Raw genomic sequence first — 21,292 nt, forward strand, 5'->3', positions numbered from 1 at the left:
AGCATTTAATAATGATAATAATAGCTAACATTTATATAGTACTTAGTATATGTCAGGCACTGTGCTAAGCACTTTATAATTAAGAATAACAATGACAATAATATTTATATAGCACCTACTATGTGCCAAGCATTTTATAATTAATAACAATAACTAACATTTATATAGTGACTGCTATATACTAAGTACTTTACAGTTATTATCTCATTTGATTTTCATGACACCCTGGGAGGTAGATGTTATTATTATCCCTATTTTACAGATGAGGAAACTGAGGTAAACAATGGTTAAATGACTTGCCCAAGATTACACAGCTAGTAAATGTCTGAGGCACAATTTGAACTCATATCTTCCTGACTCCAAGCCATCCACTGCACCATCTGTTCATTAGGGATGCAAAGAAAGGCAAAAACACAGTTCCTGCCCTTAAAAAGCTCACAGTCTTATGGGGGGAACATGTAAATAACTATGTACAGACGTGCCATATACAAAGTAGCTGTCAAAAGGGAAGACGTTAGCATTAGGGGGGATGAGAAAGGCTTGCAGAAAGGAAGAACTGATCTCAGTCTTAAGACAAGCCAGAGGAGTTAAAAAGCAGAAGTGAGGATGCAGAGCATGCCAGGCTTGGGGACCAGAAATAGTCAGGAGACCAGGAGTGTCAGGTGTGAGGCACAGGAAGCCAGGTGGGGTAGCCAGATCATAGGGTGTGGAGTGGAGAATATAAGATAATTGGAAAAGTAGGAGGCTGCCAAGCAGCAGGTGCATAAGGGTACACATTGTATGTATTTGTGAATGTGCCATACCTTTGACTGTACTCATACGTGTGCATACACATTTTTGCACAGGGCTTTAAGACTGAAACTTTCTCCCCTATCGGTTTTTGGCAAAAAATTGATACTATTTTTAATCATTTGTGCACATGTGAAAAACCCATGGGTTTTATGTACATGTATGTGAAGGCATCAATTCATATAAATCTACTTGGGAATGCATGTGTGAAAGAGATGCTTTCAGATATGTCCACAAACACCATTATAAAAGACAGCATGGGACACATCTTTGCTCAGAGGCCTTGACTGAAAGACCCATTTAACTGTCTCTGGTCCAGAGTTGAGGGACTGGGAAGGGGAAAGGAGGGCAGGAAGAAGAGAGAAGGGGAAGTTCTCAACCCTGCCCTTGCCCTTCCGGACAAGGGAAGAAATGAATATTCAAGGTGCCAGGGCCTTTCCCACTCCACCCCTCATGCCACCCCCCACCCACCCAAGGCCCCTATCTGGGTCACAATTTACGGGGAGGGATACACAGCTAAAGAGTCATACACTGAATCTCAGGTTACAGCTTGGGTGGAAGGATCTTGGCTATAGGATCACAGCAAGGTAGGAGAGGACTGTTATCTGATGGGGAAAGAACAGTCTGCTCTTCAGCCTTACAACTTTGTCCAGAGGTCCTGCACACAGAAGCCAAAGCCAGACTACTTGGATGAAGGTGGTGAAACGTTACCAAACGATAAGTGAGGAGAAGGTTGTTTCAGGGGACTGCCAAGACTGAAATGACCCTCCCCATCACCACGACCTCCTCTTCCCCCTGCCATTGCATCCCCTCCCTTACCTGGCGCTGGATCTGCTGCTCCAAGAGTTATCTCGTGTGGGCCTAGGAGGTTTTAAGGAGCCTGAGTCCGAGCAGGACAGCCCACTTTCTTTACTTTGGACAGGGGCTAATCTGTCGACGTAGTCCGGAAATGGGTACAACAGCTGGAGGGGGGAAGGGGTACACCCGTGGCCCTGGGGAGAGGGGGCTAGGGAGGAACGTCCAATCGTTCAACACAAGGGAGGGATCTGGAGGCGGGGATCATAACCAGGGGGGAAAGAAAGGGAGGAGAGGGGAGAGTAATAGAATAAAGAGAGAGGGCTGTCACACTAGTGAGGGAGGGGAACTAGGGGAAAACACCTCAGGGGAAGAGAATGTAAGGTAGGAGTTCTCCCACTCGGGTGGAGGAAGACTGGAGGCTGGTAGGAAATTCCCAGATCATCAGTTTCACACACACACACACACACACACACACACACACACACACACACACACATACCCCTTCGCCTCCCTCATGAAACTTGGGAAGACTATGCCCCTCCCTGCTCTGCAAAGAGCCCCCTGACCCACTCCGCCCGTCTGGCGCCCCCACATGTGACAATCCCAGACAACTGCGCCCCCGGCACCAGCTGGCCCTGGCGCCCCCTCCTCCCTTTCGGTTTACCGCCCTCCTCCCCACCGCCCACCGCCCACTGCATCTCCCACAGCCTCCGCAGCAGCTGAGACAGCTCTGACCACCAGGCTGGGGAGGTGGAAACAGCCAACCCCCTCCTTTCCACACACACACTCACACACACACACACATCAAACTCTAATCCCTGGCAGGCCCAGAGGTTTTATTTTAAGGTCTGGGGAAGGAGACAGGCTGGCTGCAGCCTCCTCTGATCCTCAGGGGGCCCTAGGAGTTGCCCCTCAAGAGTCCCAAGGGCTACTCCCTTCTGCCTCATCACCTCCCTCCCACCTACCCACCCACCCACGGAGGGAAAGACAGAAGACTAGCAAACATTGTAAGAACAAACAAGAGGTTTTTTATTGAACATTGAACTGGTCCTTATAAGCAAGAGCTCCACCTGCAATGCCCCACCCCACAAAAAAACAAACAAACAAACAAAAAAACTGAGGAACCTGCCCAGTACTGCCATACCCAAACCAGTGTGTAGAGAGCAAACGGTTAAAAAATAATAATAATAATTGACCTGTCCTTAAGGAAGGCTCCATCCTTCCCCCTCAAAAACAACTGAGTAAAGGCAAGACAGAAATTGGCACTGATGTCTACTGCTTTGGCTGAAAAACCATTTCATCAATGAATTTTACACCTCCTTAAGGCACTTATCAAAGGTTATAGCTATCTGTGTGTAGTCACTGACATCCCACATCCTAGGCAGACCTGAACCTGAGATCCGGAAGGTCCAGCCAACTTCTAAGTTTCTCATCACTGTAGGGTTTGCTCATACCAAAGATTGAATACATTTGGAGTACTGTGTTAAGTTCTGCAGGGGAGTCGGGAAAGTGTTCCATTTTAGTAAAATCTAGTTACATTTAGCAAAATCTGGAGAGCATCCAAAAGAGGGTTACCAAGATGCTGAGGGGCCTTCCAGTTCAGACCATTTGAGGATGGGCTGAAGAAACTGGAGATGCTTGGCCTGGAGAGAAGTTTCAGGGAGGACATGTCAATTGTCTTCAAGAATATGAAAAGCTATCACATGGAAGAAGGAACAGGTAAAAACTGTAGAGGGGCAAATTTACCCTGAAAAACTTCCCAATGATAAGGCCTGTCCCAAAGTGGAAGAGGCTATGTCAGTCAGCAGGTAGTAGACTTCCCTTCACTTGAGCATGTCTTTCCTTCAAAAGGAGGCTCAGTGACCACCTGTCAAGGATGCTGCAGATTCCTTTCCAAGGAGGGGTTGGGCCGGATAGCCACTGAAGCGTCTTCTGACTCTAAAATTCGGTGAAGGTTAAGCCCACCTACTAAGGCCTACAGGAGTCCAGATCTGCATTGGTAGAGGAAAGACCCCATTATGTGTGCTAAGGCGGGGGCCACTTTATTATTCACCTTTCCAGCTTGAGAATCTCCCTGCTTCTGTCTTGTTTGCACCCCACCCGCCTTCTTCTTTTTGGATGCCCATTTCCTCTCTTCTGAGCCCAATGATGGTTTTCATTCTCCATCTTGAGGCTCCCTGATTTTCTCCCTTCTGATTGGAAACTTAAGAGTTTTTAGTAGGGTTTTGCCATAATATGACACTTTGCCATTAAACTCCCCTTCTTGGCATATGGGAAGGAAGCTTGAGAATTCCTTAAGTGGCAGGCTTTCAGTTCTTTAAAGTGAGTCAGTGCCCCGCTTTGCCAATGCTGAATTTCCTCATATTGAGTAGACTCAGAATGAGGGAAACCAATATGTATATGCAAACACTTGCCCTTAAAAACAGAGGTGGATGGGGGAAGGAGTAGAAAGCAACCCAAGCTAGAGAAGGCAGAGGAGGCTCTCCCACAGACAGCTGGGAGAATGCACTGGGGACTGGTCCCCAGGACAGTGAAAGAAAAAAGCAAACCCAGAATCAGCTAGTTTAGGGCCCAAGGCTGCACTCTTACGTTGTTGCATGTTCCAAACGTGTCCTTGCCATCAAATCTACATGAGACGGAGGTCAGACTGCCAGGCCAGAGGTGCTTCCATCCCCACCTCTCCATGATCATCCAGCTCCCAATGATGACCCTGTACCTCTCCCTCCCCACTCCCCTACTTCCTCTCCAACTCTTCTCTCAGCCTTGGCCTTGGTTCAGAACACATTGCAGATATGGGTAACGAGCAGAAGCAGGATTCCCAGGCAAAGGGTTGAGGGTGCACATGTAACCACAGACTCCTTCAGCAGCACCAAGCTGTAGATTGTACCTGGAGAAGGAAAAAATAATAAGGCAGAACTCAATAAGCCAGCATTTGAAAAACTGGAAAACATAAATTACCTAGGAAAAGACTGCTGAGAAACTGGAAAGCAGCCTGGAAGAAATTAGGCTTAGATCAACACCCTGTGCCATATTCTACAATACATTCTAAATGTACACATGACCTTAATATTAAAAATCATACTATAAAAAATTAGAAGACAAGCAGGTCATATACCTCTCACAGTTATGGGTAGATGTATTTTTTTAAATTATGTTTTTAGTTACTTCATTAAATATTTCCCAATTACCTTTTTAAAAAAAATTTTAACATGCATTTTTTAAAATTCTGAGTTCCAAATTCTCTCTCTCCTACCTGCCCCTCCTCCACTCAGTGGGAGGGCAAGCAACATGATATCAATTATACATGTGAAGGAATGCAAAACATAATTCCATAGTAGCCATGTTGCCAAAAACAAAAAAAAAACACAAAAAAGAAAGAAAAATAAAGCAAGTGAAAAAAATGTGTTTTAGTCCACACTCAGGGTTCATCACTCCTCTCTGGAAATGGATAGCATTTTTTGTCACGGGGCCTTTGGAATTGTCTTGGATCATTGTCTTGATCAGAGTAGCTAAGTCTTTCACCCTTGATCATCATTATAATGTTGCTGTTACTGTGTATAGTGTTCTCCTGGTTCTGCTCACTTCACTTTGCATCAGTTCATGTAAGTCTTTCCAAGTTCTTCTGAAACCATCCTACTCATCATTCTTATAGCACAACAGCATTCCATCACAATCACATACCACAGTTTGTTCAGCCATTCCCCAACTGATGGATATCTCCTCAATTTTCAATTCTTGGCCACCACAAAAAGAGCTGTGATAAATATTTTTGTGCAATTAGGTCTATTCCATTTTCTCTGATCTCTTTGGGATACAGAACTAGTAGTAGTGTTGCTGGATCAAAGGGTACACAGTTTCATAGCCCTCTGGGCATAGTTCTCAATTGTTCTCCAGAGTGGTTGTGCCAGTTCACAACTAGGAGATGTATTCTTAACTAAAGAAGAGATAGAGATAATTACAAAAGATAAAACAGATAACTTTGATTACTTGAAACTGAAAAGCTTGAAAACAGATAACATTAATACATCTAGGATAAGAAAGAAAGTGGTAGAATGGGAAAAAAAATCTTTGTATGAAATTTCTCTGATAAAGTTTAGCATCCAAGATACATAAACACTTAATAGATGTATACTGTATGTAAGACCAAAAGCTGTTCCCAAATAGATAAGTGGTCAAAGGGTATGAACAAATGGTTCTGAAAAGAAGAATTATAAACTATTAATAACAATATGAAAGAGCTCTCCAAATTACCAATAATAGGAGAAATGAAAATCAAAACAATCCTGAGATTTCACCTCACACCCTGCAAATTGGCAAAGTTGACAAAAGATGTAAATAATTGACCTTGGAGGGGTTGTGGAGAGAAAGGCCCACTAGTGCAACGTTGATGGAGCTGTGAATAAATATATCCGCTTTATAAACAAATTTGAAATAAGGCAAATAAAGTAATTAAAATGTCCTGACCCTTTGATACAGAAATTGCACTACTAGGCTTTGCCCAAGGGGGTCACTGATAAGAAGAAAGCCCTTGCATCTAATTGTATCCCTACACAAGTCTAAAATCTCTTAACGCAGCACTTTTTTTGTAATAGCAAAGTATCGTAAATAAAGTAGATGTCCATCGATTGGGGAATAGCTAAACAAACTCTGGCACATAAGTGTAATAGAATGTTATTGCGCCATAAGAAATGACAAATGTGATGAATACAGAGAAGCATGGGAAGAGCTATATGAACAGATGCATAAAGAAGTAAATAGAGCTGGTCACTACAGCGTAAATGAAAAGAATTACCAAAAAGCAACCAAAAGAGAATGGTGCAAATTCACTTTTTGCATCGTTTATGCAAAATTATAAAGGACAAGCATGGCTCCAAAGAAGAAGATATATGAGAAGACATTCCCACTTTACCCCTTTGCAGAGGTAGGACAACCACAGGTGTGGTACGTTGCAAATATTTCCAGATTTGTTCAATGTATTGATCAGTTTTGCTGATTTTTTTCTCTTCTTTTTCTTTTCCTTTTTTTGTCTTTAAAAATATTGCTACACATGGAATGCCTCTCGGGGGGGGGGAAGGGAGAAATGCCAGGTAAAATTTTGGTGCATAAAATTCAATCAACAAGCCCTGTGCCAAGTATTTTTAATAAGCAACTGGGAGGGGGGGTACAGAGAAAGGCCAAAATAACAGTCTCTGCCCTCAGGTGCAGAAACAATAGCTCACATTTATAAGTCATATTCATAATCTACCTAGAGTCTCATAACAGCTCAGGGAAGGAAGTAGTGAGACTACTGTCCCTATTTTACAGATAATGAACATGAGGACAGTGGTAGAGACTTGGCCAAGGTCACATAGCCAGCCACTCAGAGACAGAGCCAGGTTTTCTGACTCCCTGTCCAGTGATCTTTACCCTCCACCAGATCTGCCTCTCCAGAAACGCACCAAGGAGGAGTACGGTTAAGTGTCTGGGGTGGGAAAAGAGAGTCACAAAAATCCCTGGTTCTTCTTCCTCCTCAGCCAGGAGACAAGTAGACAAGTAAATACATGCAAGTGGGAGGGTCAAAGGAGGAACTGGGAGTGCCAGGAGACCTGGTCCGTATCAGAGGGGCTAGTTTCCAACCTATCGATACCTATGCTAAAAAAAAAATGTAAGCTGTGTAATTGATATAATAATTGATATGTAATATAATAATATGATATGATATGATACAATATGATATGATATGATATGATATGATATGATGTGATGTGATGTGATGTGATGTGATGTGATGTGATGTGATATGATATGATATGATATATAATATAATATAATATAATATAATATAATATAATATAATATAATATAATAAATTAATATAATATAAATAATATAATATAATAATATAATATAATATAATATAATATAATATAATATAATATAATATAATATAATATAATATAATATAATATAATATAATATAATATAATATAATTAATATAATATAATATAATATAATTAATATAATATAATATAATAATTGATATAATATTACTACTTGCCTTCTCAATGGGTAGAGGAGAGGCAAGAGGGAGGGAGAGAATTCGAAACTCAAAACAAAATTGTAAATGAATGTTTAAAATAAATAAATAAACAATGGGGTGGGGAGAACAAAGGAAAAGATAAATGTAGCCATATCTGTAACTTATATGAAGCCCAGGACCCTCCACATAGACCTGGGCTTCTTAACCATTTATCCTTGACCCCTTGGACAGTCTGGTGAAGCCTATGGAACCCTTCTCAGAATAATATTTTTCCATGTTTAAAATATATAGGATTACAAAGGAAACAAATTTTATTGAAGTACAGTTATCAGAATATGTAAACAAACAAGTTCATAAACTCCAAGTTAAGAACTCCTGACCTAAACCCTAGAGGGCTTAGAGTAGGGGAGACAGGAAGGGTCACTCCAAAGGCTAAGGGAAAACACACACACACACACACACACACACACACACACACATCCCTTTCCCAGGTTCTCAAAAACGACAGGTTTCCGACCCTGGGGAGAAGAACAAAATGGGAAGGAGGAAGAAGGGCCCAGTACCCATCACTTAGCCCCAGCCCTGGGCCACAGCCCCAACCAAACTTCAGCCCTGGCCCCAGCTTACCTATCATAAGCAGGCTGAGCAAAATGCCACCAAACTCCTGTAGTAAGGGGGGTCCCATGACCAATAGGAAACCAGCCACAAGTTCCACCCAGCCCAATATAATGAGAAGGTTCTCAGGATCTGTATTGTGGTCCACCAGGGCCTTCAATGGTAACACCCCAGCAAACTTCAACATCTGGACTTTCTAGAAAAGACAAGGAATGGCCAAGAATAGTCAATGAGGATATACTGAGCCCCGGCTGCTAAGAGAATTCTGGGAGTCTATCTACATTGTTTGCCATGGATGGGATACTGAGAGGGGAAGAAAGGAAAAAGCCCTCCATGTCTCTGTTTTCTGAGTGCCTTTTCTACCTGTGAAAATGTGCTACAGGGATGAATGAATGAATGAATGAATGGATCGATGGATGGATGGATGGATGGATGGATGGATGGATGAATGAATGAATGGATTAATGAATGAATGAACAAAAAAGCACTATGCTAAGCACTGGGGATATAAATAGAAAAACAAGATAGAACCTGGCCTCAAGAAGCTCACGTTCTAACTGGAGGTTAAGGGAGACAACACATAGAAGGTTTTTCAATTACAAGTCAGATGGCTTTAAAAGTCTTATAGACCCTAGGGTGCAACAGCAAAGTACATAGTAATTCACCTTTTTAAAAATCATTTCCACTGATTAAACCATACCCATTTCTGACACTGAAACATTTGTGCCAAAAACTACTATTATTGCTTTTTCTCACATTTACTTAGCAATTTAAGGTTTACAATATGTATTCCGGGAGCAGCGAGGTGATGCACTGGGTAGAGCACCAGCCCTGGAGTCAGGAGGACCTGAGTTCAAATGTGACCTCAGACACATAACACTTACTAGCTGTGTGACCCTGGGCAAGTCACTTAACCCCACTAGCAAACCTAGCAAAAAAATAAAGAAAAAAAAGCCAATATGTATTCCAGTTGGGTTCTGAATTGGTCATCTGCTTCTATTTAGCATCACAGTTGGAGGGGACCTCAGAGGACCTGTAGCTCAACTCCTACCTGAGTAGGAATTCTCTTTACCGTCTTTCCAACACAATATCCAGCATCTGCTCAAACATCTCCAGGGACGCTGGAGGAAAGTATGACTCCGGAGACAGCCTGTTCCACTGCTGGACAGCTGTTTGAAGGCGATTGTTTAAAAGTGTTATTTTATCTGAAACCGAAATCTCCCTTTCTCCCAGACTTGCTCCTTTTTCTTCGAGTTCCGCCCCGTGGAGCCGAGCATAGGAATCAATCAATCAATCAACAAATACTTACTATAGACCAGGCACTGTGCTAAACACTGAAGTTGGAAAGCAAAAAAAAGAAAAGAAAAAAAAAGGAACGGTCTCTGCCTTCAAAGGACTTCCATTCTATCAGCGAAGACAAGTCAAATCTCATGCCCACCACAGTTCTCTTAATACCTGAAGGCAGCTGTCATGTCCCCCTTCATTGAGCTAGAACCCATGATTTTTTTCCCTTATTCCTCTCTCATCCTTCTCTTCTCCAGTTCATTCAATTGATTCTCATAGGACACATTCATCAGGCCTCTCCAGGGTTCCCTCCTCTACATAAACTCTTATTTGTCAAAAGCCCCTCCTAAAACAGGACACTCATAATTGAACACAATACTTGAGATGTGGTCTGATCAGAGCAATGGACAGCAGGACTGTCACCTCCCTCAACTATGCCTCTAAATACAGCCAAAAATCCAATAAGTAGAACTAACATTGGAGTCAGGGAGACTCAAGTTCAAATCCTTCCTCAGACACTTACTGTGTGACCTTGGGCAAGTCACTTGACCTCAGTTTCCCCAGCTGTAAAATGAGGATAATAATAACACCTACCTCCCAGGGTTGTAGTGAAGATCAAATACGATGATATTTGAAAAGTGCTTGGCACTGTGCCTGATACATAGTAGGTGCTATATAAATGCTAGCTATCATTATTAACCAAAGTTTCAATAAGTCTGTAGAGCTGAACTTTGAGTTAGATTTCAAGCCCTACTTCTGATTTACAATGGCTATGTGACTGTAAACAAGTCACTCAACCATTCAGCACCCCAAGCAACTCTCTCTAATATAGTAGAACTGTAAAATTAGAGACAGATTATGGAATTATTGCTGATTTGAATTGGCTAGGGAGTTTCCTCTTTGGGAATTTCCTACATCAAAGAAATCACAAGTATAGGCAAAAAAAAAATTTAATAGTTATTTTTTGACCACCATGTCACCTTATTGACTTATGTGGAGCTTACACTTCAACTAAAAGCCTCAGGTCTGCTTCATATTCATTTCCTAATTAAGCCAGATCCCCCCTACCCTACACTTGTTCAGTTGACTTTTGTAAATTAATTTATTTTTAGTTTTCAACATTCACTTCCATAAGATTTTGAGTTCTAAATTTACTCCTCTTTCCTCCCCTTCCCCATCCCCAAGACGGCATGTAATCTGATATAAGCTCTACATATACATTCATAGTAAACATATTTTCACATTAATCATGTTGTAACGAAGAATTAGAACCAACGAGAGGAACTATGAGAGAGAGAGAGAGCAAATAGTATGCGTCAATCTGCATTCAGATTCCATAGTTCTTTTTCTGGATGTGGATAGCATTTTCCATCATGAGTCTTGGAGTTGTCTTAGATCCTTGTATTGCTGAGAAGGGTTACGTTTATCAATATTAGTCATCGCACAACATGGCTGTTACTGTGTACAATGTTCTCCTGGTTCTGCTCACTTCACTCAGCATCAGTTCATGTAAGTCTTTCCAGGTTTTTCTGAAGTCTTCCTGCTCATCATTTCTTATGGAACCATAATATTCCATTACATTCATATACCACAACTTGTTCAGCCATTCCTCAATTGATGGACACACCCCTCAATTTCCAATTCTTTTCCACCACAGAAAGAGCTGCTATAAATATTTTTGTACAATTAGGTCCTATTCCCTTTTTTCTGATCTCTTTGGGATACAGACCTAGAAGTGGTACTGCTGAGTCAAAGAGTATGCACAGTTTTATAGCCCTTTGTGCACAGTCCCAAATTGCTCTCCAGAATGATTGGGATCAGTTCACAACTCCATCTACAATGCATTAGTACTCCAATTTTCCCACATCTTCTCCAACATTTATCATTTTCCCGTTTTGTCATGTTAGCCAATCTGATAGGTGTGATGTGGTACCTCAGAGTTATTTTGATTTGCATTTCTCTGATCAATAGTGATTTAGAGCATTTTTTCATATGACTATAAATGGTTCAATTTCTTCATCTGAAAACTGCCTGTTCATATCCTTTGACCACTTATCAATTGGGGAATGACTTTTATTCTTATAAATTTGACTCAGTTCTCTATATATTTTAGAAATGAGGCCTTTATCAGAGACACTGGTTATAAAAATTGTTTCCCAGCTTTCTGCTTCCCTTCTAATCTTGGTTGCATTGACTTTGTTTTAAATTGATTTTTTAAAAATACAAGTACCAGATTTTGCATTACTATTAAATTTTATCCCCTTAGTTCAAGCCTTTCAAGGTCTTTTTGGATCTCAATTGTACAACTCAAAAGGTTAGCTCTCCCATCAAGCTTCATGACATCTGTAGATATGGTTAACTATGTCACCCCTGTCCTTATCTACCAATGCTAGCACAGGGCTGAGGATAGAGCCCTTCAGTTGCCCTGCCATTAGGGAATTCTTTCTAGTTGGGTCTGCATTCAGCCTATGAAATTACCAAGGCAGAGAGCAGGCTGGTGTAGTATGTAGTACTCACTGGATACTGGCCAACACAGCATCAATGGATAAAGTTTCATGATGATTATAGCTAATAATAAGTGCAATCTTAGGATTACAACTAACATAATAGGATAAAGGTTCGCAAAGCTCATTATATACATCATCCCATTTGGTCCTCACAAAAACCCTGGGAGGTAGCTATTATTAGCCCCGTTTTATGATAAGGAAAACTGAGGCAGATAGGAAAATGAGGAAACTGAGAGAGAGAGAGAGAGAGAGAGAGAGAGAGAGAGAGAGAGAGAGAGAGAGAGAGAGAGGTTAAGTGATTTGCTCAGAAGCACACAGTTAATAAGTGTCTGACACTGGATTTGAACCCAGATCTTCCTGACTCCAAATCCAGCACTCTATCCACTGTACCATCTAACTGCCTAGCAAGAAGAAGGAGGAGGAGGAGGAGGAGGAAGAGGAGGAGGAGGAAGAGGAGGAGGAGGAAGAATAAGAGCTAATATCTATATAGTGCTTACTGTGTGCCAGGTACTATGCTAAGTGCTTTGCAATTATTATCTCATTTGATCCTCACAACAACCGTGGGAGGTAGAGGCTATTATTATCCTCATTTTACAGATGAGGAAACTGAGGGAAATAGAGGTCAAGTGACCTGCCCTTGACTGTAAAACTAATGAGTCTGAAGCTGGATTTGAACTCCTATCTTCCTGACTCCAGACCCATCACTTTAACCACTACGCCACCTGGCTGACCCCAGGGGGGAAAAAAAAAACACTTTGGGCAGCCATGGGACCATGCCATGCACACTGTAAGTGTATAGAATGAAAAAGTCAAAGGGAACCTTAAGAGACCGTCTAGTATAACCTCCCCATTCAATTCAATAAACAAAGCACCTACTAAATACAAGGGGATACAATGACATAAATAGTCCCTGCCATCAAGGAGTTGATATTCTGGGGGTAAAGGGGAGAACAACATGTTCACAGTTTCCAGAGAAATAAATAAAAAATGTGCAATGAATGTATTTGGGGGGAATATAATAACTGGGGGAAGCAGGAAAGTTCTCTTTAAGGAGCTGACACTTGAGCTAAGCCTTGAAAAGTGCCAGGAGTTTCTTTTCTTTTTTTTTTAAACTTCTGAAGTATTTTTTTTTCCTTCCTTCTATTTACTTCCCTCACTCCCAAGTTGAAGGAAAAAGAAAAATTCTTTTAACAAATATACATAGGCAAAATAAATTCCCACACTGACCATGTCCAAAAACATATGTCTCATTCTGCACCCAGAGTCCGTCTCTGTCAGGAGGTGGGAAGCATCACTGATCTGGAATCATGGTTGATCACTGTGTTCACCAGAGTTCTTAAGTCTTTCAAAACTGTTCAGTTTTATAATGCTGAAGTTACTATGTAAATTGTTAGCCTGGTCCTGCTCACTTTACTTTACATCAATTCATACAAGTCTTCTCAAGCTTCTCTGAAACCATCTTTCTTCATTTCTTACAACACAATCTAATTCTATTACATTTACATACCATTATTTGTTCAGATATTTCTGAACTGATGTTCTTTGCCACTACAAAAGGGGTGCTATAAATACCATTTTATATATAGGTCTTTTTCCTTTTTTTATTTCTTTGGGTTACGGCTTTATAGCAGTATTGCAGATAGCTAGGTGGCTCAGCTTCATTCCACTGGTGACTGAGAAAGCAGGAGAGCATTGTCCATTATCCAGAACCCATGCAAGCATGCCAACCTGAAACTGACATAAAATACTGATAAATTTCTCCAGGCAACCAAATTTTGCCATGATTTTCCACAAGCCTTCATGACTGACAGTATCAAAGGCCTTAGTCAGATCGACAAACATTGTATACAGATCTCTGTTCTGCTCCTGACATTTCTCCTGGAGTTGTTTGGCAGCAAACACCATGTCAACCATTCCTTGGCCCTTTCTGAAGCCACACTGGCTCTCAGGTAGATGACCATCTTCCAGGTGAAGAATAACCCTATTAAGGAGGACTCCAGCAAGAATCTTGACAGCAATAACTAAGATAGAAGACCCCTCCCCCTCTGATTATAACAGGACAATCTATTTCTTTTTCCTTTATAGAGATGGATAATGGAAGCATCCTTGAACTCTAGGGAATAACCTCCTCTTGCCATGTAACCCAGAAAATTTCAGTCAACTTTTGTATACAAAATGGACTCCTCACCTTGTAAATCTCAGCTGGATTGGAATCAGCACCAGGCATAAGAGGAGCCTAATGGTATTCCAAACCTCTTCTTCAGTTGGAAGTTCAGCTAGAGAGGGACTGACTTCAACCTGTGGTACATGGCCAATGGCTTCAGCATTGATTGCTGGTGGTCTGTTCAGGACATTGTGAAAGTATTTATCTATCCAGCTCTATCTATCTATCCTTATCCTTAATCAATGTGACTCCATCAGCATCATCAACATCAGTTGAGATGCACCAAAGGTCTTTGGCCCATGAATAGCTTTCAGAGCATTATAAAAGCACTTTGGGTTGTTACTGTCAGGGTAAAACTGAATTTCATCTGGCTTCTTACTGAGCCAAGAATCCTGCATCTCTCTAAGTTTCACTTGCATTTTACTTTTGATGAAATTAAACACTGCCTTCTCAGAAATGGGTGAACTATCCTGCTGATAAAACCCTGTGGAGTTCTCATTTTTCATTTAGCAGCTTCTGAATTTCCCCATCATTTTCACCAAACCAATCTTGATGTTTGGAAGTGTTGTGGCCCAGAGGAGTAAATAACAGTGCTATACACCAAATCTCTGAAAGCTGCCCACTCCTTTTTTGCTCTACTATTGCCAAATTCGTGCTGGTTCAGCTTTCCCTCCAGGTTAGCAATGAACTGCTGAAGCACTGTAATCTGTTAACATTAAGTCTTCTGGTAGTCATCTTGCCTTGGGGCTGCTGCTTTTGTTGAAAGCAAATATTTAGCTTGAAGAGGATAGGTCTGAGCAGCCCAGCAATCTGTGCCACACATCACCTTCATAACTCTTATATTCTCTCTGTCTCTTCTCCTTACAAGGACATAGTCTATTAAATGTCAATGTTTGCCTCAAGAACGCATCCATGAAGTTTTATTGCATTTAGGTAAATGGAAGACAGTGTTAGTGATGAGAGGGTCATGAGATGCACTGGTCTTCAGTAGTAAGTGACCACTGCTGTTGTTCCATTCTTCCCAAGGACTCTCTGCCATGTCTGGTAGTCTGTGCCTACTCTAAAGTCACGCAGAATTATAAGCTTGTCCTCTTTCAGCACATTGATGATGAGGGTCTCTAGGTCTTCATAAAAATATTCTTTGACCTCTTCAGGATTCATCTTGGAGGGAGCATCAAAAAAAGAAGAAAGGGGCCTATATTTTAAAATATTTATGGAATTTTTATAGTGGCTAAGAAATGGAAATACCCAGCAATTTAGGAATGGTTGAACCAGTGATGGTATATGAATGTAATGAAATATTACACTATAAGAAATGTTGAAAGGGATGGTTTCAGAGAATAAACCAATGAAGTGGAGTGAGCAGAATTAGGACAACAATTTATTTAATAATAACAGCGTAAAGAAAAACAACTTTGAAAGACTTAAGAATTCTGATGGATGCAATGACTAACCAGGATTATAGAAGACCAGTGATAAAGCCAGCTACTCACATCCTGAAGGAGAGATAATGAACTCAAGGTGCAGAATAAAGCATATATTTTTGGACATAGCCAGTATAGGAATTTGTTTTGCACATTTGTTACCAGAGTTTTCTTTTTCTTTTTAAATAGGGGAGGGGTGGTAGGAGGGAGAAGAGAGCCATAGGTAGGGTTGCCAAAAAAAAAAAAAAGAAAAAAACAACAACAAAGAAAAGAAGGTGACTGGGATACCTTTTTAAAATGCACAAAAAAAAAAAGAACAAAGAGGGCCAGGAGGAAATATAGACATGCACTATAAAAATTCCACAAATATTTTAAAATATAGGCCCCTTTTCTTTTTTTTTTAATCTCCTTGGAATACAGGCCTTGCGGTGCTATCACTGGGACAAATGATTTATGCATAGTTTAGTATCTTTGGGGGCAGAGTTCCAAACTTTTTTCCAGAACAGCTGAACCAATTCACAGCTCCACCAGCAATGCGATAGTGTGCCTGTTTTTCCACAGTCTCTCCAGCAATCATCATTTCCCTTTTCTGTCACCTTTGTCAATCTGATGGGCAGAACCTCAAAGTTTTCATTAATGTTATAGAGCGTTTTTTCCCACATGGTTGTTGATAGCTTGGATTTCTACATTTGAAAAACTGTGTATTCATAATCTTTGATCGAAACATTCACAGGAGAATGGCTCTGCCTCAGAAGCTTAAGCAGGGGAATAAAATGGCCTGCCTCAGTTTCCTCATCTGTAAAATGGGGATAATAATAGCAGCTACCTTTCCAGGGCTGTTGTGAGGACCAAATGAGATAGATTTGTAAAGTGCTTTGCAAATCCAAAAGCACGACATGAATGCCAGCTACTGCTGCTATCATTACGAATATCAACTTGCAGCCATAAAGATGAGAGTGGATAGGCTGGATGTAGGGAGAAAAATGAGGAGACTGTTGCAATCATCCACATAGAGATGATGAGGGCATGAACCAGGGTGGTGGTGGTGTTAGTAGAGAGGAGATAAAATCCACAAGATTTCACAGCTTATCAACTGTGGGTAGGGGTGGGGGGTAGTGTTATTTAAATAAGCATAAAGAGTTAAGAGTGTTGTTTTTTGTGGACTGTGTATTTGGGGGACTAGATTTGTGCTGTCCTCTGCAGAAATGAGAAAGTCAGGAGGAGGGGTAGGTTTGAGAGAGAAAAAAATTTCGTGGTTCTGTTTAGAACATGTTGAGTTTAAGATACCTATGGGACATATCAAAGGAGATGCAGGGCTGGAGCTCAGGAAAGAGATAAGGGCTGGATGGGTAGACCAGGGAGTTATCTGCATAGATCTATGAGCTAAAACCATGGGAGCTGATGGGATCACCAAGAGACAACACTCAGAAGAGAAGAGGGCCCAGGAGAGAGCCCTGGAGTATACCCATAGAACAGGAGCAGGAAGTAAATAATAATAACTGACATTTACATAAAGTTTACTAATCACTTTATGTGCATGATCTCATTTCAGCTTTCACAACAACCCTGTGAAGTAAGTCCTACAAGTCTCATTGCCTCCATTTTACAGATGTGGAATCTGAAGCCTAGAGAGGTCACACAGCTGTTAAGTGTCAGAGGTGGATTTTGGACCAAGTTCTTCCCGACCTCAGGTTCACTACAATAGCCACCATGCCTCTCCAGAAAACAAAATACCAAGAAATACAGGGTAATTTCAAGAAGGAAAGAATATTAACAGATGGAAAAAATTAAAAGAAAAATTAATTCCCCAGAGAGGGCTTGTATTAAAATAGGGGTTCTCAAACTTTCAGGTCTCAGGACCCCTTCATGCTCTTAAAAATTACTGAGGAATTCAAAGAGCTTTTGTTTATATAGGTTATATCTACATATTTACCATATGAGATACTTACTATATGAGAAATAAAACATCTTACCATTAGGAAAATAGCTTTGACTTCATGGACACCCTGAAAGGGTCTTGGGGACTCCTGCTAGGGTCCATTGTCCATACTTTAAAAATCACTGTATTAAAGTTGCCTCTAAGCTCCCAAAATTCCATGCCCAAGGTCAAAAATGGAGTTATTGGCAGAGCTAGTGGCTAGAACCAGTTCTCATGACTCCCAGTCCAGGGCTTCTTTCATGCAAATAATCTCAGACAAGTCTGCCATAAATACTGGCTAATATTTGCCAGATAGAGGATGAGGATATTTCAACATAGTTCGGGGTAGGATAGGTTAGAAGTTTGAGGTGACCTAACATATTCTTACCAACCCTTGAATACCTCACCATCATCCCCTCATCATTAGCCCCTCCTCCTAAGAAATTTAGGTCTTTTTAAAAACAGAGGTCTCCAGTAAGCCTCCTGAGCTGGCACCTGATACTAATGCAGGAGATGCCATGAATATCTGAAGTCTAATGACCAATTCCATGCACAACTGCTCCCACCCCCTTCCTCTGTCACTCCCTTCCACTACACCCCTCCTTCCTCTGCTAAGGAACAAGTACCACGGCCCCTGACCCATCTTGGCTAAACTCTGCTGCCAACACTACCTGTTCTGGACTACCCTCAGTCCTGCCAGCCCTTCCACACTCCCTGGACTGCCCAGCTACCACATCCTCTCCTAAACAAAGCCAAGAAAGGAAGGTCAGGGCCCACGTGATCAGGTAGCAAGGAGAGGGAAAGGTAATCTTTACCTCCCCTCCCCAAACTCCCCACCAAGGAACATGGCAGGAGTGACCTTTCCAAGATCTTCTGAAGAACAGGAGAACAAACCCCCCTTGCTGTGAGGAGTCCCCTGGAAGCAGTGTGGTACCTAAACAGGAAGCCAAGAAAAATGGGTTCTAATCCCAAGCTTAATTCATGATGTAACCCAGGAGGCAGTGAGAAATAAAGGAAATTGCCCATTACCTCACCTCTCAAATATGGATTAATAACTCTATTCTACAGAGGTGTTATGAGGATCATAAATACACCCTGGAAGTTATGTAAAGGGCTAAGCAAGGAGTTATTTTCAACATCACTGGAGTAAGACAGGGCCAGGACCCTGAAGAGAAGCGGGAGTACATCCCCACTCAAAGTGTGGGCTTTTCCATCACTAAAATCAGCCATCGGACCACAGTGAACTCCACCTTCACCCCCATCCCAACACCCATAAGCCAAGGGACTTGAGGGAATTCACTCCAGAATTTATTAAAGGCTTAAGACAGGCGCTGGGATAGACACAAAGATCTTGAAGAGAGCTGGTTCCTGCCCTCAAGGATCCTACAGTCTACCAGGGCAGGGGCAGGGAGGAAGGACAACATGGTCACAGGTAAGTTGACTCCAAACATATAGTAAGTAAGTACAAAATAATTTAAAATTAAAGGAAAGCACTAACAAGAGATGGGGAGGGGGAAGATCTCCTGTAAATGATGGCATTAGAGCTAAGTCTTAAAGGGAATTAGGGATTCTAAGAGGCAGAAGTGAGTCCATAGAGTATTGAAGGAATTGGTAGGAGGGGGGAAGCCTGTGCAAAGACAAAGAATGATATTATATGGCAAATAGCAAGGAGGCTAGGGGGAAAGGGATGCCACAGAATTCAGACTTTGCTCCCCAGCTGAGGGGTCTTGGGGAAGAAGGGAAGAGAGCAGAGATTATCACCTTTTCCTTTACCATCAAACATCCTACCTCCACCCCACAGGCCCCCAGGAAGCTGGATAAATCCATTACTGTCATTTGTTCAAATCTGACCCAAGGTGCCTATACCTGCCTTTAAGACCAAGGGCCCCTATTAGGTAAGGACTATAGAGCTGTCACTGAGCAAGCCAACTCCCAACTCAGAGTGTCAGTATCCCCAACTGTAAAATGAATAATAATAATAATTAGCATTTCAATAGCTATATTTAGGTTGGCAAAGAGCTTCACAAACATTATCTCATTTGATCCTTATGACAACCCCGTGCTATTTATTATCCCCATTTTACAAGGTGAAGTAACAACACTAAGGCAAAGACACTTGTCCAGGGTCACACGGCTAGCGCTGGAGACCACACTTGAACTCAAATCTTCCTGACTCCAAGCCCACTGCTTTATCCACCGTGCCACCTAGATTGGACTCACTAACTCTAGAATTTCTTCTGCTTCTGACAGTCTTGGGCTCTGTGGGCTTGCAAAGGTACAAAACATTCACTCCAAGTAATCGGACCTGAGTTAAAAAATCCTGGCTCCATTGTGACCTCAGGTGGGATGTCACTGAGCTTCTGTTTTCTCATCTGTAAAAGGAGGAGAGGGGGAATGCTCTCTGAGATCCCTTCCAACTCCCAATCTATGATCCTATAATTCCTCCTCTCTTTGAGTGTCCGCAGGCAAAGATCCAAGTAATTTGAATTGCCCAGGCACCCTTCGGTCTCTGGAAGCACAGCTCCACCTACCACCTGGAAGGAGCGACAGTGGCCCTGGCCTCGTCTACCCCATCATCTGACTCCTTTCTCTCCCCTCTCGGTCATCACACCCAGACCTGGGTTATTTTCGCCCACTGAAATTGGCAGATCCCGTAATAGCTAAAGCTTCCACGCGGGCACAGGCTCGGAGGGCTGCCAAGGTAGCCAAGGATGCCTCTCTGCAATAGAGTAAGGGGATGCGGAGGAGCCCGTCTCCTGCCTGGAGACCCCCAACCGTTCCCCGGGGCGCGGCATAGCGCAGCTAAGCCAAAACCCAGCGCTCGGTGGGCACGCGCGCGCGCACCGCCCCCGCCCTTCTGCAGCCGCCCCCGGCCTCCGCCCGCCGCTCACCATCTGCGCGTACACGTGGGCCGGGACGTGATGCCCCGAGATCTTGATCACCCCCGTGAGCATGAAGAAGATCCCCAGCAGCACACGCAGACCCCACAATATGATCCCCATGGCCACGCGCGCCAGCCCGGGGCTACCCGAGATAAGGGAGCGATCCCAGTCCAGCTGGGGGACTTCCGCCCCCGGCCCTGCTCCCACCCTATCCCCCCACCTCCTACCCCCCACCCCCACCCCAGGGCCCCGCCTCCGCGCCGGGGCCACGCCCTTTGCTTCCCTTTCTGGCGCTGGGCATTCGGTAGCGTCTGAGTCCCTGGGCCCAAATTGAAGAAGAGGAAGGAAAGAGGGCCGTCCCTGTCCCCATTTCACAGGGGAAGAAACCAGGACCTCAGTGGCCAAGTCTGGGACCAGAGGCGCCCCGCTTCCAAACTGCTGCCCAGCAGTGCCCTCCACGGAGAGAAGAGGAAGAAGCCAGCTCTCGTCCCAGCCCTGAGCAGACATAGAGAGATCCCAAAGGGTCTAGTGACAGCGAGTATTTGGTGGGACCAAGGAAATTCGAAATAATCTTCCCGTAGGTGACCTCGGGCCAGTCACATCGCCATTCCGCACCGTATGATTTCTAAGTGCCCTTCAAGCTGTTCTAAGACCTCTCTCTCTGCTCTAGCATTCTAAGAGCTCTTTCATCTTGGACATTCTGTGCTCTAAGGCACCTCCCATCTCGGACATTCTGTGGTTTAAGGGCCCTTCCATCTCTACATTCTGTGTCTAAGGCTCCCTCCCAGCTCTCACATACTAGGTTCTAAGGCCCCCTCCATTTCTGACGTTCTGTGTTCTAAAGCTCCCTTCCAGCTCTGACATATTAGGTTTCTAAGGCCACCTCCATCT

The 21,292-nt window shown here is 42.7% G+C and overlaps 1 protein-coding gene across 1 annotated transcript; it reads right to left on the reverse strand.

The window, feature by feature from the left end:
• Window positions 1-2,592: 2,592 nt before the first annotated feature.
• TMEM35B (transmembrane protein 35B) lies at window positions 2,593-20,618 on the reverse strand. Its single transcript, XM_020983709.2, has 3 exons — window positions 20,411-20,618; window positions 8,235-8,418; window positions 2,593-4,474 (listed from the first exon to the last, which is right to left on the reverse strand). Exons 1-3 carry the CDS (start codon window positions 20,519-20,521, stop codon window positions 4,362-4,364), a joined length of 408 nt encoding a protein of 135 aa, XP_020839368.1. The 5' UTR covers window positions 20,522-20,618; the 3' UTR covers window positions 2,593-4,361.
• Between the last annotated feature and the right edge of the window lie 674 nt (window positions 20,619-21,292).

The sequence above is a fragment of the Phascolarctos cinereus genome, unplaced genomic scaffold (genome assembly GCF_003287225.1).
Source record: "Phascolarctos cinereus isolate Bilbo 61053 unplaced genomic scaffold, phaCin_HiC Scaffold_726;HRSCAF=1367, whole genome shotgun sequence".
Classification (NCBI taxonomy): Eukaryota; Metazoa; Chordata; class Mammalia; order Diprotodontia; family Phascolarctidae; genus Phascolarctos; species Phascolarctos cinereus.